The 26,636-nt window shown below is 47.7% G+C and overlaps 1 protein-coding gene across 2 annotated transcripts in view; it reads right to left on the reverse strand.

The window, feature by feature from the left end:
* Positions 1-885: 885 nt before the first annotated feature.
* The window catches only part of LOC126529753 (agrin-like), a 481,149-nt gene continuing 455,398 nt past the window's right edge, over positions 886-26,636 (reverse strand). For both annotated transcript variants that reach the window (XM_055069999.1, XM_055069998.1), the window contains one exon: positions 886-6,352. In XM_055069999.1, the coding sequence (XP_054925974.1) occupies positions 5,911-6,352 (442 nt within the window). In that variant the 3' untranslated portion in view covers positions 886-5,910. The remainder of the gene's footprint in view (positions 6,353-26,636) is intronic.

Raw genomic sequence — 26,636 nt, forward strand, 5'->3', positions numbered from 1 at the left:
GGGCTTCCAGTGACATCGACACAGATTGCCTGTTAAGTAGCCTCATGTTGACGTTGGGAAGCAGGGGCACAAATATGATGGTATTGGCGTCCGGCCTCTGCGGCTGTCTCACTGTTTGCGTGCTTGACGATGAGGACGTCCTGGTGTTCCTTCTCTTCGCTCTGCGGCTCTGCACAAGCTGGAAGTCGTCATCGGAAGTGTCCTCACTGCTGAGAGAGTAGACATGGGTGTCCTCGCTGTCGGTGTCGCTCTGCTGACCGATCCGCTTCCTGGAGGCGGCCGCCGCTGACGCCGCCATCGCCGGCAGACGTGCGGGGTCGTCCACTTCCATTACGACCGAGCAGGGAGCGAAAACCAGCGGATGAACTTAGGTTTTCACAGAAATAAGGCGGAGCTAGAAAGAACAGCGCTGTATCAAAAGACACTTCGTCGTCGTCCTCCTTAGTGTTCAGATGGTTCATTATTACTGGACTCTAAAATGTGCGCCTCCGTATACTATGCTACGATTGTGACTTAGTATTTTTAATAGCTTGTTTTACCTTGTCTGGTTCTTTGGTTGGTTTGTGCGAAATCGCTGGGATAAGAGGTGTATGTAATACTTGACTGCTTCTGAATATACCTCGGTTCAAAGTCTGCAAACGTCACCTTCACTTCTTTTTTTTTTTTTTGGTCCCTTTGTTTCTTGCGCTGTTTTTTTGTTATTTATCTCATGAAATGAGATTTTGGAATGATAACGTTTCTGAAAGCTCCGTTTTTGTAACTGCAAATTACTTCCGGGATTCAGCCTGCTATAGGATATGATCGTCGGCAACCTCAATTTGAAATGTGTTGTGGCAGTGACTGATCGCGGCGAAATAGTGATCAATAAAACGGATTACATTCACCGCAAGATACAGAACACTTTATTAGACAACCTTCTGTTGCTTCTTATTTTGAATTTGAGTTTGCGAACCCGGTAAAAGAACGCATGTTGCGTCATATGATGACGTTTCGGTTGGTTCTATTCGTGCCAAGAAGTAGGTAAGCGCTTAGTAAACTACACATATGCAACAGCTGAACATTATAGTTATTGTTACATTTTATTCCGCACAACAGCGACACGGTTGTTTCACAAGGATACAGCACTCTGATATCTTTAGATATAATTGTACACATTCTTACAGATATTAGGACAAACTTTCGCATTATCATTGCTTGTCTATAAAAGCCGCTGGCGGCTTTACACACAGCATTCGTGTACAGGAACTTATACCTCGAAATTGCCGTAGAACATGTGGCACATAAATTAACAAACTTGGGAAGACCGTTTTAAATCCTCCTCATTAGGGACGCTCTGAATGGGCTGAGCATCGCAATGCAGAAACGGCTGAGGTTCACTGTGTCCACTCTCTGTAAATAGTAGAAGGACGTCATGCATTAGGAACGCGAACTCCAGCTTCAATTCAATAAAAAGGTGCTTAGTGCCTATTAGCATTTGCCTTGCATAGAAACACATCAAAACTGCCAGTCACGATAGCACAGAAACGCTGCCCAGATACGATAGCATTACTCAAGAAGTATAGCGGTTGCGATGAGCTAGTAGAGTCAATATCATTCCGGTGCATGGGACGTGAAGAAATTTACTTCAATGTACGGGGCCGATAACGTAAATCAAACATAAGCCGACGTGGCGCTCAATCGAGCCTAGTGCTAAACATGTCCAAGCAAACACAATTCATAAGCACAATATGGGCTGTTTCTGCCGAGCCGTCTCCTTAGGCCTATACAGACGCCTGGGTTATACAATTATTTAGGAAACTTGATAAGGTAGCCCTTAATTGTACACCAGAATTCCTAACCTACAGCTCTTAGTAAGAAAAGTTGCCAGAAAATTTTGACCTTTGATAAAAACAGACCACGCGGATCACCTTGAATCACGTGATGGAGAATATTGGAATAAATTTATGACTGAAGAGGAAGAAAATGAAACGCGTAGAATAGGATGACGGCGGGCTCAGTTTAAAAATGTGGAACAAACGGGCCCAGATCTCTTTTATGCACTTCTCTGGCGTGCAGACATTCTACAGCTTTATCACATATCGCACGGTTCACATTGTTCACGGTGTAGCTGAGCCCTTTCTGCCCGAATCGTTTCGATACATTTCATCGGCAAATGAGAGCCACCAGAAAGTGCCTTCAATCGGTGTGTGATGCACTTCCATAATGATAAGACGTATGTTTTACTAACCTACTGAGTGAGCCATTCCTCCGCATCTTCATCCTCTTTTCTCGTGTGTGGCTCTTAGCTGTCGTGCAGCCACGCATGGATGTCTGTCCGCCATCCAATACCTCTGATGGCCAATCCAGCAAGGCGTGTGCTTTGACCAAGTACGAGTAGGGGTGGTTGCGTCGTTACTTCTCGTGCATTGCAACGTCATCAAACCGGTACGAGCGCAAAAGAGCGTTGCTTTTAAAGGGACAAGATGCTGAGGAGTCCACAGGGCGAGGCCTCTAGCAGTTCGTCATCCTGTTCTCCAACTTTCTTTCAAAGTATTCGTCTTCATTTATAAATTATTCTCAACTACATTAAGAAAACAGCTGGGTCATGGCAAATAGCCGCTGTGGTCGGAACTCTTTGAAATTGCAGCTCCGTGTCAGTTGAGAGGAAGATAAAACCTTGTTTGCCATTTATTGCTGAATAACGATAATTGCAGCGCAGCAATCAAGACAAATCACACTCGAGTTGGAGCCACAGCGGTTAGACTTCACAAATTCGTTTCTTAGAGAGAGATATGAAAATGAGAGAAAGGCAGATTACTTAAGTAGCACGTACCTCAAGCAGGTTACCTGCGTTAGCAGATGCGGCGCACGTAGGTGGGTGAATGCATACTATGATCGAGCTTCCGCAGCAAAGGTCACCCTTTATTTCTTTACGTACACTCACAATCTTTGTGATCATGAACACGGGAAAGCGTTCTAATCAATGTATGCAGAGTACTTTGGCGGACGGCTGCCGCACTCTCGCAGGATGCAAGTTTAGCGGACGCACTCATCAATTGCGCTCCCACCTCCTCTGCTACTGTCACTAGTGCCCAGCAATTAGAAATTACGGCACGTGTGGTCACAAGCCCATCGACTGACGGCCTGTCAGTACACTGGCAGACTATGGGAAAGCGCAATCAGGGAGGGAGTGCATGCGACTGAACTACAAGGGTGGGCCAGCCACACGTCAATGTTCTCAACTAATAGAGAGCGCTCCCGAGTTCGCAGACAGCGTTAGTTGTAAGCCCTCTGCGCCTGGTTGCGTAAGCTGTTGCAAAGCTCTCAATTAAAAAAGTTGCAAATACGCAGCACACAATTGGAATGACCCCACTTTTCCAAATCACTCATGGTATTGTTTTTAAGTAAAATACAATAGGCTGCTAAGTAGACATTGAATGGAGATGGGTCTGAGCGAGTCGATGCAGCAACCTGCTTTTAACTAAAAGTTCGTCAACGTACAGGCGCATGAAAGATGCATACGACCCTTTCTTACTCCACGCTTTATGAACTTATATCCAAGTCAGCTTTGTTTGTTCACTCGCGAACCAGTACCACATGCGCAAATTTCACAAATGTATCTGTAAAGCTAGCCAATATAAGCGCATTCAAGTAGAGAATATACTTATCCGCGTGATTTTCAGCAATGGCCAATTTGTAACCTTACCGGAAAATAGACGCCAACTTCGCCTACGCCAAAACGCATTATGCAATCTCTCTGCCCTCATTTTCAAGCTTCGCTGACCCAACTCAAAAGAAAGAAACCATGGTAGAACCAACATTTTCTCACGGCGAGCAACCGCACGTTACCTCAGTGGACAGATTTCCTGCTGCACATTTCTCCCGCCACCCATATTACAAACTCCTTTAGATGGCGCCAGTGGACGCAGGCCTGGTAAGCATGGGCAACTGGGCGCTAAACTCTGCACCATGGCGCAGACTGTTGCGACTTAGTTCGTTTTCGTGGGATTAGTCAGCGATTTTGTTAGTGCTTCAATTGTTATTGACTACAGCGCAGCAACCTGACTACATTGCGCAAATGTCTCGTTTAAAAAAAATTACAAACCTTTCTGAATTATTCTTTTCACCTGCGCTATTGCGCAGGTGAACTTAAAGCAACTTGCCTTAAACCTGCTCGAGAAGTTCAACACATGCGTTGATGTCATTCCACGGAAGCGGTTTCTCTTATCCCCAAATCGGTATAATATCTTGAGTCTCCTCAACACGTAGCTGCACCAGCTAAGAGATAAATGCAAAGGGGAGGAATACAGGCGTCTTACCGTTATTTTCTTTTAAAAAATTTGGTGATATGAATAATTTTGCTGCTAAGACAAGCTATTACCTACGATTCGTATGTAATACAATTGAGAATAATAAAATTTACCCAAGTTCACTGCGTAGTCATATGCACTCTCCCTACCGTTCCTGTTCGTCCTCTAACTTCTATCAAGCAGTGAACAAAGGATTTACATTGGGAAGCAGCTTTGAAAAATAACCAAATTTTCAACAAAATCTTTATATGCATGTTGGCAAGACTGCATAGTGAGAGCATCTCGCACAATAAACACAGACCACAGTGCAGGTTTGTTTCTGCTTCCCCTATTTCGTCGCTACTCGCGAATATTTCTACTACGTAAGCACGATACAACGTGGCTGGGAACGATTGCTAACGGTAAATTGACGAGCGGCGTAATACAACCGTTGCACACCAGATGAGTGAGTCCGCTCACAGTCACAAGTTCATTTGCTGTGCAGCACTGTCTCACGGAGCTGGTACTGGAGTTGCACAAAGTCGGCTGTTGCCCTTGTATAACGCACGAGATTTTTCTTCACAGTAACTCCCAGTTTACCATAGTTTTTTTTTATTGGCAAAAACATCGGGATGCTGAACGAGAACAGCGACTGTTTGTCGGAGCGTCCGTACCTGGCACGGCCAACGGTGGTGAGCAGCACAGGAACCAGCGACAGCTCTGAGCATGTTCCTCGCAGGCCGAGCATGCCGCAAAACTTCAAGGAAGAGGCACATTTCTGGAAGACTGTGGTAACGGCGTCCGAGACCTCAGACGTGAAGCAATACGGACCGAGAACAAGGCACAGGAAAATCATGGGCCAGCGATGAACGTTCTCTGTTAGGGCAAATCCGTGTTGACGTTCTCCAAGATTCAAGCTGCTGCTTTGAGGTGATGCTCCTTAGCCGCATGCATCAGAAACTACACTACTGTAGCTACCTCGAGCTGAAACTTGCCTTTGTAGCAAAAAATAAATTGCAAGAATGTGCATGGCCAAGTGAATAGGTGGCGAGACCTCATTAACTGCAAATCATAACTCCCACCTAACCGCGTAATGAATTCAATATGACAAGTAATCGAAAGAACCGTAGTAACAGCTGTCACGGCATCACGAGGTGGCCGTGCACTTGTGGCAGCGGCTGTGACCAACACGTGCGCATAAGTAAATAAGCTCTTTGAATTCCTGTTTGCGCTCCCAGCACTTGACGGCAGAGTTGGTAGTGGTGCCATCCCGCCATTGGTCAAACACTGATACTAGGTACTAAAGCAGTTCCGTATTCCTTTCGTGTATAATGACGCGACAAGTGTCGTTGCCCTTGGTACTGCAGTTGTTTTCACATCGCTGAAAGCAAAATGTTCGCAATGTGTGTAGTGCGCAGGAAGTCGAGATGGAAAGCCCAAGAGGAAGGAACTGGGCGATCTTTTTTCTATACAAGCTGCGACGTTCGGTGGTCCTATCGTGCGTGTGGCTCGCTAGCAGCGCGCTACCGGCACCTTTCGGTCACTCCACGTGGTTGCGTGCAACGAATAGAGGCGCAATAAACGAGCGTCCGGCTTGTCTTCCATGATGCCTCTTCGCGCGTCACGCTTCAGTGATGATCGTTCAGGTGTCGGAGCAGGGCGGACCTGCGAGCGCCAGCTGACGCCCGTCGACGGTCGCCTCGTGTATGCAGCCCACGAAGCCCAAGTAGAGCGCGGCTGGCAGCCCGGGCGGCAGCTTGGGGCACCCGCCCAGCCACAGCAGCCCGTCCGTGTTAAGCTGTGTGGCGCCGGGGGCAGCGGTCGAGCTCAAAGGCTTCGCACCGTCCACCACCAGGGTGGCCAGGCGGCCCTGGCGCTGTAGCCGCGCCGTGTGCCAGCGGCCATCGTCGAGCCGCGACCCGGACCACAGTTCCTGACGTCGAGCGCCCAAGTCGTACGAGACGACCAGCCTGCCTTGGTCCAGCGCCAGCGCCATGTGGTCTCCACGGCCGCCCGTCCAGAGCAGCAGACCGCGAGGTTCCCGGCTCCGGAAGCGAATCTCCACCTCGTTCTCTGGGGCGCCGCTGCGGTAAGGACAGGGAGCGCCATCAGCCACAGTCTCAGACGCCATTAGTGCGCAATCACTGCGGCGGTCGCTAATCGGTTCTGGTGCGCGCTTGACTGGCAGAATGCACTGAAGAATCTAGCAATTAAAGAGCGCCAGGAATGAACCGCGTCAAAGCTATTTCCGTCCTTATCCTCTTTGCTTCATTAGGAAGGTCGCGCTTATTGAAAATTTTGTTCTCACCGACATGTAATTCTACATCACAATAAATCCCGCTCCTTTAGCTTTATGCTCTAACAGCTCGGAAATCAAACAGCACACAGAGAATACGACACACGTAGGCACTTACGTCTATGTCGTGTTTTGTCTGTGCTGTGGCTCTTCGCGCCGTTAGGATTCTTAGTAAGCCACACCATCTTGTCCAGAAACAAGGTACTTTACCGGTGTTTTTTCTTCGACTCATTGTCTGCTGGCTTCATACAGTGCTATGCAAAAGTGCAACACACTCCACGCACGCTTTACTAAATATTATCTGGGCTATCGATCGCGCCATATGCAGTGTTATCCGGCGGCACTTTTCTGCTCACGATATTGCAAACCAAAAATTCTACATGAGCGAGAATTTCTGCATCACCAAAAGACAGCCACTCTATCGGTTCCTCTACTACTTCAGGCAAACATTCAGAATGCTGTTGAAATCTGCGTCTCGAACTGAACCCCAACCGAAAACCGCACTCCGACAGCAATTTTCTCCGTCTTGAACCCCAGTCCGACCTTGTTAGAACGTGTCTGAGCCTGAACCAAACCTGAACTTAAAAGAATAGTCAGGCAAGGCGATCTCGTGCAGATGTTTATCGTCGTTATTGCGATTAGCATTCGAGTGCAAGTTTGTGGTGGAAGATTTCCTATTGAATGAATTGGTAGAAATGACTTCAACGTTATATGCACCACCACCCTGTGGTGACTACGGAGGAAAGTGGCCGCACCGCGTTCAGTAGTTGTAACGAAACAAATCAGTCGACGGGGATGCTTCTATTTCTCCGATCTAGAGCACATTTGTTGAAGTAGTCTTCAGTTTACAGGCACTCACAATACACATGACAGATGGGAATTCGGCCGGCACATAAAATCTTTTGTTATACCGGTCACTTCGTTGTAAATGAGCCAAACGAAACAAGTAAAAGCAGGAGGCAACGTTTCAACAAATGAACGTGTCTTTTTCAAGACGAAATTTATTGGAAGCCTTCGGATAGACAGCAATAATTAGACTACACCCGTCATCACTCGCGACACTGCAAGCGAAACAAAATTTTGTCGGACAAGTGAAACGAAAAAGAAATATCAGTAGCGAAGACAAGGATTATATCCACCACTTCCATGACCTTAAAGCAGCGCTAGCAGAAAGAAACTACTCGCAAGTTCCCCGCCACAGGGTTCATGGCGTTGCGTCAAGATAGGAGAGGCAGTCGGAACAAGCTAAGAAACAGCCTACACAAATATCTGAGAGACCACCAGCCTTTATTAGAAGGTGTTCTAACACTCTCACAAGCACAAACAACCTTAGCACGTGTTACACCTATTCATAAGAATGGGCCAAGAAATGACGTTGAGAACTACAGGCCGATGTCGTTAACCAGTATACCATGTAAAATACTTGAACATGTCCTTTATAGTTGTATAATGACACATTTGGTTAAACATAATCTTCTGCATTCTAGTCAACACGGTTTTCGGCAAGGTTTTTCTTGCTCAACACAGCTTGTTGAGTTCACGCATGAATTGGCTCTAGCAATAGATAAGCGTAAAGTAGTTGACTGTATTTTCTTGGACTTCAAAAAAGCGTTCGATGTTGTTCCCCATGACCTTCTTATTAGTAAATTAAGGGGCTATAAACTGAATGAATCAGTTATTGCATGGATAGCCGAGTATCTCTCTCTAAGACAGCAGTCGGTAGTTCTCAACGGTTGTTCCTCCGGATATGTTCCCGTGACCTCAGGAGTTCCTCAGGGCTCAGTTCTGGGCCCTCTTTTGTTTCTGATGTATATAAATGATAGTACTATTGGCCTCAAATCTTCGTTCAGAATGTTCGCGGATGACTGTGTAGTTTACAGGATTATAGAGAATGAACGTGATTCCGAATACCTGCAGCATGATTTGAATGTAATATCATCCTGGTGTGCCCATTCAGAAATGTCGTTGAATGTTAAAAAGTGTGTTCACGTCACTTTTACGAGGAAACGTTCATACCAGTTGAATACGTATACCATAAATAGCGCTACTTTAAGCACGGCCAGGGAATATAAATATCTAGGAGTTTATTTAACGAGTGATTTGAGGTGGTCTAAGCACGTTCACCACATCAAAGTAAAGGCTGCACGTGTTTTGGGTTTCTTAAGGCGAAATTTCAGCGAAATTCCATTTAATTTAAAAGAACAACTGTATTTCACTCATGTGCGCTCATTGCTGGAGTACGCATGTGTTTGCTGGGATCCGTATACCAAAGAGCTGATCGATACGCTTGAAAAAATACAGAATAGGGCAGTGCGATTCGTTCTATGTAATTGGGATCGTCAACTTAGCATGAGAGAATGCAAACGTAAACTTAAATGGGAAGAATTGAAAGATCGTAGACGAAACCTCAGGTTGAAATTTTTCCATAATATCTACCATTCTAAAACTGGAATCAATAAGGAGAAGTACATTCAAGAGCCGTCCTATATATCCCAAAGAAGGGACCACAGTCTCAAAGTGAATGAATTTTCCTTTAAAGGTGACGTCTTCCGCTATTCATTTTTTAGATGTATAAGAGAGTGGAATGATCTTCCGCCTATGATTGTATCCAATGTGTCGAATGATGCTTTTTACCGCGCTTTGTGTAATTAGTTTCTTTATTGGTGTCAAATATGATGCTTCTTTTTATGTACCTCCCTGCTGTAATGCCTGTAAAGGCGAAGCAGGTATCAAATAAATAAAAAAAAAATAAAATAAATAAAGTGTTTCAACAGGAATAAACAATATAAATATCATTACAGGCAGTCACAAGATAAGTAAAGCAAAGTTAAAAAAAATTGTCTAGGCTAAGCTTTAGACAGCGTAAACACAGTAATATACTCATACACACAAAAAATACAAAAATATGAGTGTGAAAAACGGGGAAGGAAAGCGGGTCAATAACATCCTTATACAATGTTTCTACAGGAAGCGTTGCAATTCTTCGCGAAAAGCGAAACGATTTACTAAGCGCACAATGTTATCAGGAAGACTGTTCCATACGGTTATCGCACGTGGTAGTGCTGATGCATTAAATGACAGTGTATTGTCGAATATGCGCTTGAAAGTATGGCTCTTGTAAAGGCGACGTGACGTGCGCGCTGGTACTTCAAGCGACAACACATGAGGTCGATTACCATGAACCTATCTATGGAAAAGGCAAAGAAGACTTATCGTGCGACGAGTTTGAAGTGGCTGGAGCGAAATATCTGCTTTAATTTTAGTTACGCTGAAAGTTCTGTCGTAGTTGCTTGTGATGAAGCGCGAATACTTGAATGCTCCTTGTATAAGAAACAACATATCGGTAAAACAGGACAATCAATGCACGTAACGTTAAAGGGACATGGCGCCGGCACATCTGAAAAGCTTCCTAAAGCCGTCGCCGTGCACTTCAACCAACCAGGTTCACTTTAAGTTGACTTTGATGAACTTAAACTCTTCATCCTACAGTCTAATTTCAGTTCTGTGCGAGACAGAAAACACAGAGAACCATACCTCATCCATAAGTTCAAGGCATTCCAACTAATAGGCACAAACGTTTCAAAGGGATCTGTAGAATGTATTCGCTAGGCTAAATCTCAAACTACAGGCAACAGCATTAGTTATTTTTAATTTATCGGTTTAGCGCTTTCTGTTTCCTTTCTCCCTTTCTTTTGTTCTTTTATTTATATGTTCTTCCACGAGCACTATTTTCTGCTGCTTCTTTTATTCTCTCTTCGAGCTAGACGACAGTTCACTGACCTCCAGTGGAGTAGATAATAATCCCCCTCCCCCTCGTCGAGGCCCCTTCAACGAAAAAAGGAACCTAAAATGACAGGTCAGCCGGCTGACACATGACGTTACCTCACATTCCTACAACGTTGAATTGGCACGTCTGTCTTTTCGATGCTACATCCTCATTGCTAACGCACCCTCGATTGTTGCCTCGCCCATCACCACTACACCCTCTCCTTTTTAGAAGAACCCTACATATTGTGCCATGGAAAGCATATGTCGCCTAGACAAAGACAAGTCCGCTTGTCGAAACATTGGCTTTTACCTTGTTCTCGTTTTGCTCATCGTTTAATTTCCATCTCCCGCCTTCCCCATGTTTTCCTTTGACTTCATTGTAGATGCATTCGAGTGCAAATCTCTTATGACACATACCAGCGCACAGATTTTGTAGTTTTAGGGGATACGTCTATTCGTAAAAGCCAAATCACCGCAAACATTCTTCTTGATATATATTTCATCGAAAATCAAGATAAATGCTTTGTATACAATATATTCGATATTTAAAATACAGTATTATTCAAACTATAGCACACACGCAAGGGTGATAAGCATCCCGAATAGACATTACCGAAATCTTGAAGAGATATTAATGAAGAAAGCCGTTACTTTCAATGCACCACTGAAATCAATTATAAAAATAACGATTACATGAGCACGCGGCTTGATCGCCAAGTGCACAGCCAACACTACAACTCAAAAAAATAAAATTTATAACGAACATGAAGTTGGAGAACATGATGACGATATTGTCGCGTAGTAGTGACGGTGAAGAAAGCAGCAAAACTGTGAATTACGAAACTAGCGTTTGATTGGGCGAACCTGCGCTTTCAAAACAGGCTACACTAAAAGAACAACGATAGCGGCAAACACAGTCGGCTATCGTCGAAAATCTGACCTGCCGGACAAGCGCGTCGGCTTTTACACAAAGGCCATCGAAGGTGCCAGAGAAATTGCTGGCGCGCGCGTGTCTTCCGGAAAGGACTGCACAATTCGCGTCGCGTATACAATCGGATCACACAAGCTTCGGTGACAACAGCAACGCATAGAACCATCGATAACATTCCAGTAGGTTCCAGTCATGCAGGCGCGCCTTGTGCTAAGCGATGCATTTAAGTTGTTAGCGGGTGAAATAAAGTTCCTCAAAAAAGGATAAATAAGTAGACATGACAATGCCCCCCTCTTAAAAAGCATCGTACCGACGCTACAAACGCGAGCGCAAGAAATTGAAGCACATAAAATTAAGAAAAATAAATAAAAGACAAATTCCTAAAGTTAGCTTTGGTAGAAGCGCTTAAGACGCACAACATGGACTATTCCAGGCCGGGAGCCGCGCCGCAATGATTGCGTAATGCCGTCTGGCACGACCTCATAGTCCAGTGCGCCCATACGGGTCCGAAACGTCGTAGCGTCCGAAACAGCGGCGCAGAAGTTTCTCGCTAAGTGCTGCTTGGAGTATTGGGTTTGGAACCCGAACACGGTGGCGGGGCTGCTACTCGACGTAGCGTCGCCGAAGGTTGTAGTGTCGACTGTCAGTCCACTGCTGTTCTTCATCCGCAGGCGGGCGAGCTGTCAGACTTCTTCGGTGCGCTGGGGATAGGTGGCGACGTGAAGATGCTGCCCCATGTCGGGGATGTGGGGCAGCATGGCGCCGAGAGTCATCGTCGGGTTCCTGCCGTATACCAGCCTGAACGGCGTGATCTGCGTTGTTTCTTACACCGCCGTGTTGTAAGCGAAGGTTTAACAGGGCGGGTCCCACATGTTGTGTTCGACATCGACGTACGTAGCTAACATGTGGGCGAGCGTCTTGTTCAGACGTTCCGTTAGACCATACGTCTTTGGGCGGTAGGCAGTGGTCTTCCGGTGACTTGTCTGGCTGTACTGCAGTATGGCCTGAGCAAGCTCAGCTGCGAAGGCTGTTCCTCTTTCAGGAATGACGGCTTCTGGCGCACCATGTCGTAGCAGGATGTTCTCGGCGAAAAAATTTGGCTACTTCCGCTTCACTGCCTTTGGACAGGGATTTCGTTTCGGCGTAGCGGGTAAGGTAGTCGATAGCCACTATGATTCAATGTGTCCAGATAATGACGTCGGAAAGCGCCCCTACAAATCCATCCCGATCTGCTGAAATGGTCGGCATAAGAGTAAACCCGCTGGCCATATAGGTGGTGTCTTGCGTCGCTGGCAGTCAGGGCATGCTTTAACGTAGCGGATGACGTCGGCGGTCAGGCGCAGCCTATAGCACTTCTCTTGTATTCTAGCAAGCGTACGGGAAAACCCAAGGTGGCCAGCTGTCTGATCATCGTGCAGGGCAGCAAGAGTTCTGGTTGGAGTGCTACTGGCACGGCGAGAAGGTAGTTTGCGTGGACTGGGGAGAAGTTCCTTTTACGAGGCGTCATTGCGCAAGCAAAATGAAGACGGTCTGCTGCGAAATACCTTACGTACAACGTTGGTCTTGCAATCTATGTACTCCACCAGGCTTTATAACTCCATGTCTATTGTTTGCTGTTCGGCGAACTAGTCTTCAGTTGTTGCTCCTGGGAAAGCGTCGTCATCCAGTTCGTCGTCATCCAGATCAATAGAGGCGTACGACAGGCAGTCGGCATCAGGATGCTTTCTACACCAAGGTGATGCCGAATTCCTGGAGTCTGAGACTCCGCCGGGCTAGGCGACATGGCGGATTGCCAAGTTTGCCAGCCATCAGAAGGTGTGGTGGTCGCTTACCACTTTGAAGTGTCTGCCTATATGCATGGCCGAAATTTCGCCGTAGCCTAAATGATCGCAAGGCAGTCTTTCTTCCTCGTAGAATAATTCGCTTGGGTTGTTGACAGTGACCGGCTAGCTTATGCCATGATGCTTTCAACTCGGTCCTTCTTTTAAACTAGCATGGCACCGAGGCCTACGCTACTTGCGTTCGTGTGGACTTCCGTCTCGGCGTCTTCGTGTACGTGTGAAAGCAGCGTTGGTGACTGTAGCCCTCATTTCAGCTCCTCAAATGCGCCATCCTGCCATGTTTACCATTTAAACTTGTCGTCGGCTTTGAAAGTTCCGCAATTCTTGAAACTATTTTACAAAGCGCCTCTAATAAGCACACAGACCAAGGAATCTGCGCGCTGCTTTGGCAGTTATCTTCTGTGGGTTACAATTGGCCGTAAATTTCTTTATGACATGGCCTTGGAAAAGTTCTGCGTAAGCGAAGTAGCACTTTTCCGGCTTCCGGGTGAGTCTAGAGCACTTGATGGCCTCTAGTACTGTCTGAAGTCGCCTCAGGTGATCTTCGAAATTCGTGGCAAAGACCGCAACGTCAGCCAAGCAGACGGGACAAGTCTGCCGCTTCAGTACTGTCAAGACTGAGTGCCTCACGCGCTGGAACGTTGCAGAAGCCCAGCAAAGTTCGAATGGCCTTATCTTGAACTTTAAAAGGCCATCTGGCATGGTAAAACGGTCTTTTTTTTAGTCTTTTCGTCGACTTCAATTTGCCAATAACCAGTCTTGATGTACATCGACAAAAAGTACTTAGCAATGAAGAGTATGCCTAATGCATCGTCTATCCGTCGGAGGAGGTATACCTCCTACCTGGTGATACTGTTGAAGCGGCGATAATCGACACAGAAACGCAGACTTCTAACTTTCTTCACTAATACCACAGAAGACTCCCACGAGCTGTTCGATAGCTGGATATTGTCGTCGCGCAACATTTCATCGATTTGTGATCTTATAGCTTCTCGTTCTCGCGTCAACAATCTGTGAAGGCTCTGGCGTAGTGGTCTAGCGGATTTTTCGGTTTACTGTGTAATGCTTTGCAACCGGTGTTTGCAGAATCTTCGATGACGTCGAAAAGCAGTCTTTGTAGTGTCGGAGAAGACTTTCGAATTGTTGTTGCTTACTTATTGAGAGGCTTGCTTTATTTCAGATACTGATTCTTCAACAATATTCGTCGAGAGAGATCCAGCGAAATCGGAGAGGTACAACGCATTGCTGGTTTCTACTATTTCTTCGAGATATGCATTCGTCGTGCCCTTTTTACATGCTCGAACTCCTGGCTGAAGCTGGTCAGCATCACTTTCGCTTTTACTCCATAAAGTCCAACGAACCCTCTTGCGAAGCAAATTTCACGATCGAGCAGTAGACGTTTATGACCCTCAAAGACGTGTGTGGGTGTTTCGGTGCCGACGGAAATGACAATGCTCGAACGAGGCGGCATGCACACGTCATCTTCGAGCACACTTAAACCGTGATGACTACGAAAGCTCTCTGGCAGTATCGCTTGATCTCCAGACAGCGGTTGACTTCAGGTAGATGATTGCGCCGTATTAGTTCAGAAAGTCCTTTTCAAGAATAACGTCTTCTGAACACTGTTAGAGGATAACAAAGGTGACAGAGTCCAGTCATCAACAGTCGTTCTTGCCGGGCAGCTTCCGGTGGGCGTCATTAGGTGTCCTGCAGCAGTGCCAATTTGATGTCCTCATGCAGTCTGCCTTCAACTGAGCGGCGATCGATCCACACATGACGGAGTAGGCGGCTCGGGCGTCCACTAAGGTGATGACGGCGTGGCTGTCGGGAAGCACGCCGAGGTCGGTGGTTCATTTTCTTGCGTTGCAGCTAGGACATGGCGTCGGATCACGGCTGCGTCGTCTTGACCTGTGGCTGGAACGTCGCGTCGTCAGGACTTCATATGTCAGAGCATTCTTTGCTTCTAGGCTTCGTCGGAATGGTGGCGTCTCGTTCTCGCCGGCAGGCCATACAAAGTGGTCAGCGACCATCACGCGTTGTGTTGCCTAGCTAACTTAAAGGACCCTTCAGGACGGCTGGCACGGTGGAGCCTCAGACTACAAGAATACGACATCACTGTAATACACAAGTCCAGACGAAAACACTCAGATGCCGATTGCCTATCACGCGCCTCCATTGACCCGCCGCCGCAAGATGACGAGGATGACGACGCCTTCCTTGGAATAATAAGCGCGGAAGACTTCGCCGAACAACAATGAGGGGACCCGGAGCTAAAAGCCCTAGTCGAGTATTTCGAAGGGCACACCAACGTTGTCCCTAGGGCATTAAAGTGTGGATTGTCTTCGTTCACGCTTCAAAACAACCTACTCGTGAAGAAGAACTTCTCACCAGTCCGCGCCAACTACATTCTTGTTGTTCCGTCGGCGCTGCGTCCAGAAGTACTGCACGCCCTACATGACGATCCGACCGCTGGGCAGCTCGGTTTCTCGCGGACGCTATCGAGGATACAAGAAAGGTATTACTGGCTGCACCTAACCGCCGTTGTCGCCCATTACGTCAGGACATGCCTAGACTGTCAGCGACGCAAGACACCACCGACAAGGCCAGCGGGATTACTACAGCCGATCAAGCCTCCTTACCGAACTTTTCAGCAGATCGGGAAGGACTTGTTAGGACGGTTTCCGACATCAACTTTCGGAAATAAGTGGATCGTCGTGGCGACGGACTATCTCACCCGCTTCGCTGAAACTAAAGCTCTACCGAAAGGCAGCGCAGCCGAAGTAGCAAAATTTTTCGTCGAGAACATCCTGCTGCAACATGGTGCTCCAGAAGTCCTTATCACCGACAGAGGAACGGCTTTTACAGCAGAGCTCACGCAAGTTATTCTGAAATACAGCCACACGTCACAGGAGGACAACTGCCTACCATCCGCAGACGAATGGTCTCACGGAGCGCCTGAACAAGACCCTCGCCGACATGCTAGCAATGTACGTCGACGTCAAGCACAAGACGTGCGATGCGGTCCTGTTGTACGTAACATTCGCTTAGAACACGGCGGTGCAAGAAACAACACAAATCACGCCATTTAAGCTGGTTTACGGCAGGAATCTGACGACGACGCTCGGCGCCATGCTGCCGCACGTCACTGAAGAGGAAAATCTTGACGTCGTTACTTATCTCCAGCGCGCCAAAGAAGCCCGACAGCTTGCCCGCCTACGGATCAAGAACCAACAGAGGACCGACAGCCGACACTACAACCTCCGACGACGCTTCGTCGAGTACCAGCCCGGCGACCGTGTTTGGGTATGGACCCCGATACGCCGACGAGGACTCAGTGAGAAACTACTGCGGCGCTATTTTGGACCCTACAAGGTCCTCCGACGTATTGGCGCTCTGGACTATGAGGTCGTGCCAGACGGCATTTCGCATTCACAGCGGCGCCGCGCACGATCTGAAGTGGTCCACGTGGTGCGCCTTAAACCCTTTTACGGACGCTGACGAACTTCCTTATTCTTGTTGTTTTGTTTGCTACGAGTGCTTTTGTTTATTACTTTCGTTTGTTTGCAGCATGGGGTCGAAGCTTTTTATGAAGGGGGTAATGACACGTGTACTTATCTTTATCGGGCGACCACGTTTCTCCGCCTAACAAATGTTATCGCACAGCGCAGGACGCGCCTGCATGTAAAAGAAGCTTCTGGAATGTTATCGATGGTTCCGTCCACTGTCTTTCACCGCAGCTTGCGTAATCTGATTGCATGTATGCGCTTCGCGAATAGTGTAGAACTTTGTGGAAGACACGCGGGTCCCAGCGGTTAATCTGGAACATTCGACGACTGACCTCTAAAAGCCGACGGGCTTGACCCGCTGATCAGATTTTCGACGATCGCCGACCGTGTTCGCCGCTATCATTGTGCTATAAGTGTAGCCTGTCTTGCGGGCACAGGTTCGCCCAATAAAAGTTAGTTTTGTCGTTCACAGTATTGCTGCTGTGTTCTTCAACGTCACCACCACGTGACAATATGTCGTCGAAACGATCTTTTTGGCGTCTTCGTCGACGGCGGAGAATCTTGGTCAGTTCGAGAAATGGCAACCGCACCTCCTTCGGTTGCTGCTATTAGTGTTCCAAATATGGGCTGATGGACCGGCCCCATGGTCTATGGTTGGCGTTACAGGGACATTTAGAGGCCTGGTAACGGCGGCCTGAACGGTCGTCGAAAGCTCCACTGAGTGGCGGCGAGTAGTAGGCAATATCACGCAGCATTTCACCTTGCTGCGGGCGCAGCGATTTAACTACGAGCCCCTGCAGTACGATATCCTGGTACGGACGCCTGCGATAGGTGTGACCCACTTCTCTGAAGCGGTAGCCAGCTGGAGCGGTGGTCAGAAGGGCGCCAGACGTCTGTCTTCCTTGGGTAGTTACTCTGAGGGACGTACGGTGAGCTGGCGGCTGCGGCGGCGAACGACGGAATGCGGCGTTATCGGGCCCTGGCGGGGGCCAGGAGGGGGCAGTGTGAAGGCGGGCTGCGGCGGCGTAGGTCATTGTTTCCGGCTGAGGCCGCGGAGACTCAAGGACTCCTAGTGAGTGCCGGATCTCCTCTCAGACGATGTCAGCAATGGGTGCTACTTGAGCCTGCGTCCAAGGGAACATCTTCTGGAGTTCTTCGTGCACAATTTGTCTGATTGTCTCTCGCTAGCCTTTGCGGGAGAGGGCTTGAACTTCTTTAGAGTCGGGAATTGAGTGACAATTCAGTTGCTTGGTGCGCAAGTCTAACATCTTCTCGATCGTTGTGGCTTCGGGCAGAAATGCTGGTACGGTCGTAGGCGGTTTGCTCGTCAATCCGGCGAAGACTTCTTGCTTTACCGCACGCAATAGGAACCGAATTTTCTACTCCTCTGGCATTTCCGTGTCGCGGTGGCGGAACCGGTGCGCCATCTCATGGGTGAAAATTGCTATGTTCTCGTTCGGCAGCTCTATGCGAGTTTTCAGCAGAGCGTTGGCTTGCTGAATGCGCAGGACGCTCGTGAAGGTCTGCAGGAAGCCATTGTGCAGCACGTTCCATGTCGTCAGGGTCAATTCCCTGCTCTCTAATCACGTCCTGGCAGCATCTTCTACGGCAAAGTACACATGCTGCAGCTTGTCGTCGGAGTGCCATCTATTGAATGCACCGACCCTTTTCGAGCCAGTTTTCCGGGTCTTCAAAGAATGATCCGCAAAGGTAGGTAGCTCCGTGGGCTGTCACAGCACGATGGGGGACGCTAAGGTTGCCATTGGTGTTGTCGACTTGGCCATGATCTCCTTGGTCGTTTTGGTTAGAAGTCCATGCTCCGAGGACAGGATTTCTAGCCCGGGGCCAAGTTGGTGCAGTCTTCGAGTTGCGGGCATGGATTGCGGCTTTGCGGGGCTGACCGGTACATGAACGCACCAGCACCTCTACTAGGTGTCACGTGGTAGGAACACTGAAGAAAGCAGCAAAAATACGAATGACAAAACTAGCATTGTATTGGGCGAAACTGTGCGCCTAAACAGGCTAAATTCAAAGAACAACAATAGTGGCGAACAGAGTCGGCGATTGTCGAATCGAAAATCTGATCTTCTGGTCAAGCGCGTCGCGTTTTATACATGAGTCATCGAAGTTTCCTGAGTAATCGCTGGTGCCCGCGTGTTTTCCAGAAATTATTAGACAATTCGCGTCGCGCATACAATCAGGCTACTCAAGCTTCGGTGACAACAGACAACCCACAGAACAATCGATAACATTCCAGCTGGTTCCAATCATGCAGGCGCGCCATACGCTGAGCCATACCTTTAAGTTGTCAGTGGGTTAATTGCAGTTTCTTTGAAAAGGATAAATAAGTACGTGTGTCAATATATGACCATGTCTTCGAAAACGTGGCGGCGACAAATCGCCACCTAGCCTCCTTGAACTACTCCAGTAATCTACAGATATTTATCAGCCTAACATTTAGTCTACGTCTCTTTAATATTTTGACCTTTCCTCGAAAACTTCATTTCTAGCTTGTACAGTAATGTATGCCTGTAAGGGATGCGGTCATATAATCTTCTTCCTTGATTATTTTCCACCAACACACTGAACTTCTCTTGCTTGGCTATTGACCAGTAAATGCTTACATTCGCCATAAATCACAGCGCTTTTTAAAGCTGAGCGTTTCCTACAGGTTTCGCTGTGCAAATACATTTGCATTGCATTACTATGTGCTCAGTTTCTCCTGATTTTCGCGGTACCACACATGTGCCTCATCCTGATGCGAATATTTGCCCCGGTATGTACTTGTGCTTTGGCAGCCAGCTCAACCTTCATGTAGTAAGGCGTTGTCCTTCGTGTTATTGCACGCATTTACCCTTGTAATTTTCTTTGTGCTATTTTCATAAATTTCCGTAGCCTTCTAAGTTTCTATTCATCGCATCCAATTTACTGTATTTGTGTCTCACAGTTTCTTGTTCATGACACTGGGTTGCCTATTTACACTTTCAATTACCATGTACTTGATTGGAAACAATCGTGACCTCTTCTTCCATTCTGAGGCCACGCTATGAGGTACAGATATTTGTGCGCTTTAGCCACAAATCTATTTTCATCTATCTTTTTGAGTCTTCACAGTTAATATTGCTCTGCGTTTTTCTAACTTCCAAATAGGTGTAACCCATGTCTCCCTGCACAGCCTCATTTGTGGTTTTACCGTGGGCGCCCAAGGGCAACTGGCCGACGGACGTTTTGGTAACTTCCATCCTTGACAAGACGTATAATTTTGAGCACTAAATGCCGTTCGCGAACGTTAGCGATGACGCCATTGCTCCTTCCCGGATTACACGCACCAACCTAAATTTCTTTTAGCCCTAAAGCGCTCTATGTTTCAATAATGCTGCATTTTGCTACCCCTTCATTCTTACATTCTTACATTGTCCCTTCCGAGAGAGAATATACCTCGCCTCTCATACTATAGAGGCACCCGTAAAGTAGCCGAGGCACTGCATCGATGATAGGAAATTGAATGCAATAACATGGGACCAGCTGTACGCTATTCCGAACCTAGAAGAGAGGTTTTTTAGCGCACAAGAAGGGACGAGAGACAGTGGCAAGACGGGGACACAGCGCTACGTCCGCGTCTTGCCACTGTCCCTCGTCCTTTTTCGTGCGCTAAAAAACCTCAGTTATGGAATACCAACACGCCCTAACCTACGCTCAAGAAGAGAGAGTGGAGATAGTCAGCCTGCCCCAGAACTTCTCTACACTCGGTCTGAAATGCGGCTACTGACAGGTATCCTTGACTAGGCGTGCCAGTAAATACACCACGTTCGTCTCGCTCTTAAGGACTTTTCGACCGTTGGTCCTTAGTTTTGGGTTCAAAAACGCACCCTTTGGTTTCTCATGGCTCATGGATTGTGTGCTCGCCGGGGCAGAAGACTACGTGGTTGCATATCTCGATGATATTGAGGTCTTCTCGAACAGTTGTGAAGGTCACATGGGCCACTTGCGAGATGTATTAACGGGAGTACGCGACGCTGGGCTCACTGTAAGAGCTGAACAAAGTGCGTTCAGCATGTCAGAGGTGGAGTACTTTGGGCGTCTTATTGGGCAAGGATACCGGCGGCCTCATGAGACAAAACTTGCCGCCATCGATAGCCATCCCCGACCCACTACTAACACCAATATCCGCGCATTTTTCGGACACGCTGGATATTACCTGCATTATATCCCCAACTATTCCAATGTCGCCAGTCCCTTAACGGATAGCTTAAGCAAAGAAGAGCCGATTAAGGTGCACTGGAACGATATGAAGGAGAGTTCTTTTCTGGCTTTAAAGAAAGCCCTAACCTTTCAACTCATTTTGAGAGCTCTGGTTTATAACCTACCATTCATACTGCAGTGCCCTGCCAGTGCCAGGGGTCTCGGGGCAGTTCTGTGTCAGCGGGCGAAAATGGACGAGAGCACCCGGTGCTTTTTGTTAGACGAAAGCTAACTGTACGCGAGGAAGCATATAGCACTTCGGAGAAAGAGTGTGCGTGCCGTGTGCGGGCCATTCAGAAGCTTCGATGCTATTTAGCCGACTCCCACTTTGTTGTGGAGACGGATCACTATTCTTTTTCATGGCTCCGTAATATGTGACCCAAGAATGGTCGCCTACTGCGATGGAGTCTTCTCCTACATGAACCTAATTTTGAGGTGAAGTACAACACGGGAAGGGAAAACGGAAATGCAGACGCGCTGAGCCGTCGTTTTTCCTACTGATGGCAGGACTGACCCGTATTCGAAACTCAGACCATTAGTTGATTTTCAGTTTCTTCTCTTCTGGTGTTATGTTACTGACTACCTTATTCTGCGAGTTGAAGACACCTACGTAGGTACGGGAAGTGTTTTTTTAATGCTTTAATTGTTGTTCATGGGTATCTTAAACACTGTCCCTTTGTAGATCGCCTCAGAGCTGCTTGCGTGAGCTGCACCTTCTCTGAGACACGACTGAAACGAAATTCACCAAAACGTTAGTCGCGGTGTCATTTGAACTTTGTTTAGGGTCATTTGCGCGGCGCTCCTCTATGGCTGCCTTTCTGGCGCTCGCTGGTTCTAACATCGGGATTAATTATGAGAGAGGGTATGATTACCTGGCATATCTAGGAGGGCGGTTGCGTGCTTGCCTTGTCGCTGCTCGGGCGCTTTGTGGCTTTGATTGCCAAATGCCAGTTTCCAGCCTACGACCTGCAGACAATCCTCCATCCACGATGGCCATTGCCCCTGAACGTGATCCTCCCGCCAAGCCCGGGACTTCGAGCCGGAGCTGAGCCTGCTGGGCAGCCAAGGCCTCTTCAAGGGGCACCGATGAGCTGCCCCCTTTCGAGCCCTCTTCCTGGCGGTGGACGGGCTGTTGTGATCGGCCGTTCACCCCGCGACAACCTCCGGTCACGGCTAACACGATTGTGGGGATCGGGCCGACAGCCTCGTCAAGCTGCTTCTTAAAACGGATGATTTATGACCAGCGCGGGAGTACCTCATTCAGGAGAGGTTTGAGAAATCAGTGCATCGATACGGGCGTCACCTCTCAGCCACCCTAATTAGCATGTCCACGCCAGGGACGAAGTCAGTGTGCGACCGAAGTCAGCGTACGTCCCGCCCCCTTTCCTTGTTTGTGCTCAGTGATGTGCGTGCGTTTCCGTAAAACTTCATTTGGGCCTAGTTGGTACCCAGCTTCCTTTGGAGGGAAAGGGCAACCGACCTCCGGATTGGTGGTACCTGATGTCATCAGCCTCCTGATGCCGAATTCGTGGAAGTGACTGAACAATGACAACGCAAGGCATAAAAAAGCAATGGATGGCGGGAGTGATCGGCTGCTACAAGTTAATCAAAATATTTTCTGTATTATCTTGACTTTTATTAATTACATCAATTATCTTCCGCAGCTTATCAACTCCCATATCCATCTGTTCGCTGATGATAGAGTAATATTCAGAGAAATTGCCAATGCTAACGACACTGAATTACTTCAGTCGGATCTTACCATTGGTGCAATGAATCGTTAATTTAGCTAAATATTAAGAAATGCAAAGACATGCGTGTCTCTAGGGAACCATCTACCATACCGTCATACTGCATTGACATGTCGTTGGACTCAGTTTCTTCATATAAATATCTTGGTGTTTACATCACTTCTAGCCTCAGCTGGTCTCTTCATAATGACAACATAATTAAAAACGCTAATGGCATGCTTGGCTACCTACGTCGCAACCTTTTCAACGTACGTACTAATTTGGAACTTTTGTTCTATGAACCTTTAATACGACCCAAACTCGAAAATGCCACTCCGGCATGGGACCCTGCTCATGAAAACCTAATCACTGATCTCGAGATGGTTCAAAATAATTCTGTACGTTTTGTTCTTCCTAACTACAACCGCACAGCGAGTATAACTAACATGAAATCTAATCTTTGCCTCCCATCGCTGGCATCTAGCAGAAATGTGTCTCGTATTGCACTCTTCCACAAGCTGTACCATCATCCCACTCTACGAGATCACCTTATGCCCCATCCAAGTTCTCTATCCCGTCGCAATGATCATCAGTGCAAAGTTGGCATTTTGTCATGCAACATTAAAAGTTTCTCACACTCATTCCTGCCGTGAACCTCACGTCACTGAACCATCTTACCGCTTAAGTTGTAGGCCTTGCTACTTATGAACAGTTGCGTGAAGCCTTATCTAATATTGTTCATACAGGTGCCCTTTAAAAATTCATGTAACCAACTTCTTCATTCTTTTGTGATTACCACTCCCGCTCGGTAATGCCCTTGGCCGTGAGGGCTCTAATAAAAAAAGAAAACAACTTTTCTTGTAAAGATGCAAATATAAACATGTTTGTCAAACGTCCTCAATATCAGACGCAGCCTCACGCTCACTTACTTCTTCACCATCAAAATGAATTCCACATCTTCGAACCCCGTGTCACAACACTGTACAGTAACATTTTGTCCGAGACGTGCTTTACCTTCGCCATCCGGCACCGGCAGAAATGGAAAAAATTGTTTCAGGAAGTCATCTTTAAAATCCTTTTGGTGGCTTAGGAAGTTACTGAAATGCTCGGTTATCACACGTTTAATAGCCTTGCTATCGGACGTGATTTCCTTCCCCTAAGCCGTCTGACGGATTTCCTTCTTGCACACGTATCTATTTTCGTCTGAGAGCGCACGTTTCGTTGCCATTTCCCCATCCCATAGCTTTTCGGATCTTGCGCATATAATCGCAACTTTGTACTTCTCAGCACCAATTCGTTCCAGTGGACTTTTAACGCGTCTTAATTGCAAAATACCTGCTGGCTTTATTCGCCTCGGGCAACAAAGGAAATACTGCTATATGAGTCGGCACATTCTAAGACAGTTAAGAGAGCAATTGCTAAACATTCCCTTGAATCCGCACTTGTACGGTCGCGCCCTCACGCAACGCAGGCAAGCTTTAAAAATCAGTTGGCTCGACTGTCTTGCGCTGGGTTTCCCCATGGCCTCATTACTGCCGTTGCCGAGTCCCACCTCAAGAAATTCAAGAGCGACGAACAAAGGAGAAAGGCTGAGCAAAAGCGGAGAATTGTGAGGCCGGAGGCCTTGCCTTATTTGCACCACGTGACGCACAACTTAAAGAAGGTTGCAAACCGACATGGGGTGCCAGTCGCATTCTCTGCGCCACAAAAGCTCGCCCAGTTGTGTTCTGGCATTCTTTCTGATGGGAGCAAGAAAACTGGCTGTGTTAAAGTACACGCAAAGGGCGTACAGAAAATGGGCTACAGCAGTTGTGTATGTCTTTCTGCTGCTTTGCGGTAAGACGTATGTCGGCCAGACCGGACACTACGTTAATGAGCCTGCGCGGGAATATAAGCTCTCAATGAAAGGTAAAGACGGAGCACATTTGCCTAAGCACTGCAATTCACATCCTTGTGAGGCACGACTGGACCAGATACGGATTCTTGGAAGAAGCAGGGACACCACAGCACGTGAATTGTTAGAGGCCTTTCATATTAAAGAGCGTGGCTCGTCTTGTATTAACGACACATCAGTTTTACTTTTACATGCAGAAAGAAGATTTTTTTGATCGCCGGCTGTTATTAGGGTGTTCCGTGATTGAAGCTGTTTTGTATGTTGCGCATTCGCCTGCGTGGATATATTTCATGCTATACAAGAGATAATAAACTGTCGAAAGGTGGCGCTCCCCTTTTTCCCTATTGCAAAACCCAGTGCGCCGGATTATGCGCCCAGTGCAGCGCGCTGGACGCTGGGAAGGCGCGCTGTACTGGGAGGCACTGACTACTCGCGCGAAAAACAGATCTAGCGCGTTAATTATGCGGTGCCTGGACACCGGATATATTTTTTGAATACAGAACGCAACAAAGAGCGTTTCAGTACAATAAAAAAAAAATGCTCCGACAGGATTCGATCCTCCGCCCTAGAGAACCCAAGCCCGGCACTTTACCGCTATGCCACACCAGCACACGGAAACAGAAGGATAATTTGCCATGTCAAAGCCTAGAACCAATTTGTTTCGCAGAGCTGCGTCCCGTACAGACATGGTTGATGCGCTATCGCCCAGCAACTACAATTCACGCCTGTATCAGAAAGAAAAAGTTGCTGTCCTATTCAGCAGTATGCTTGGAAGTGCCACCACATCGATTTTCACTTGCAATTGCTATTTTAACTTCGAAAAAGAAGGCGTAAATGAACCGCCGACCCGGGACGGTGCATGGGCTGTTACTGCCGATTTCGATAGCCGTTTCTTGTTCTTCACGCAAAGGATATCCAACGTTTCCTTAGTTCAGTGATGCCTTTCAGTCAACACGCCTGTCTAGTCATATATCTTCGTCAGAGAAGCGCGCTGGGAGTCCTGTGTTTATGACGCGGCACATCAGCGTTCATCGCTTCTTGTGCTGGCAGTGTAGACATGAAAAAATTGTTTATTTAAGAACACCGATGCGAAAGCTGAAATACAGTGATTTATCCTTGTTAGATTTCTTGATTCCTGAGCCTAGACGCGCCGGTAGCGTGAGGACGAAATCGGCGGATACGCTAGGCCTAAGCTTCGGTGGGGACCGATCTCGGCGCGGGTAGCTGGCGAAAGGTAAAATGTGTGTATTTGAGCCTCAGAACTATTTTAGTACAATAGGCAAAGTGGAAGCGCACGAATCACCTCAGCTTTGTCATCGGTGCGATAATATCAGTCAGCGATAGGCTTCGAACAACGGGTCCGTTTGCGCGCGTCTGAACGAATTCTGCATTTCATGTCCACTCCGCAACACTGCGACAACGGCGACAACTCCTTGTCAAATATTACGTGCGAACTACTAAAAAACGCGGCGTCTTCTGCGTTTACGTGATTTCATTCAAGAATTTAGCTATCCGCCCAGTCAAAAGGGAAAATGAAAAAACAAAGAACGAAAGTGATCACGCCCCCTTGCTGGAGACAATGCACCATCCAAATCCGCCTCGCCCATGAGCAGGTCGGATGAACCCGCGCAGCGCCTGGGTCTGGTGACGCTCGCGTACGTCCGTTCGCACTTGCTGTCTTAGCGTTCGAAGTGCCGGCAGACACCCCACCGCCAAATTCCGCACTTGTGATGAATATGGCCACGGGAGCGAAGGCAGAGCAGAGCCCTGCCGGGCGCAACAACGAGGGCCAGATTGCACGCGGTACTTAGCTGATGAGGCAGGTCGTCTGTTTTCCCGCCAGCATTCATATTCAGGATCACGAGCCTGGTTGTAGAGGCCTTGCTGCTCACTCAATCAACCATCCAACGCTCTCGGGTGACGTTGGTAACTTTTCCAAGCGACGCGAAGGCCAGGCTTACATCCTCCTCAGGAACACTATTGAGGAGCTAGTGCACCTTCATTCGAACGTCCCTGTCGGCCGGGTCAATGAAGATGTAGCGCTTGCCTTGCACTTGCAGTTCACCTATGCTGTCCAGCTTCTTCTCCGCTTTACCATCTTTGAATTTGGCAGCCCACACATGGCTCATGCGGTACGCCCCTAAGGCGATAACCTCGGGA

The sequence above is a fragment of the Dermacentor andersoni genome, chromosome 9, assembly GCF_023375885.2.
Source record: "Dermacentor andersoni chromosome 9, qqDerAnde1_hic_scaffold, whole genome shotgun sequence".
NCBI classification, from domain to species: Eukaryota; Metazoa; Arthropoda; class Arachnida; order Ixodida; family Ixodidae; genus Dermacentor; species Dermacentor andersoni.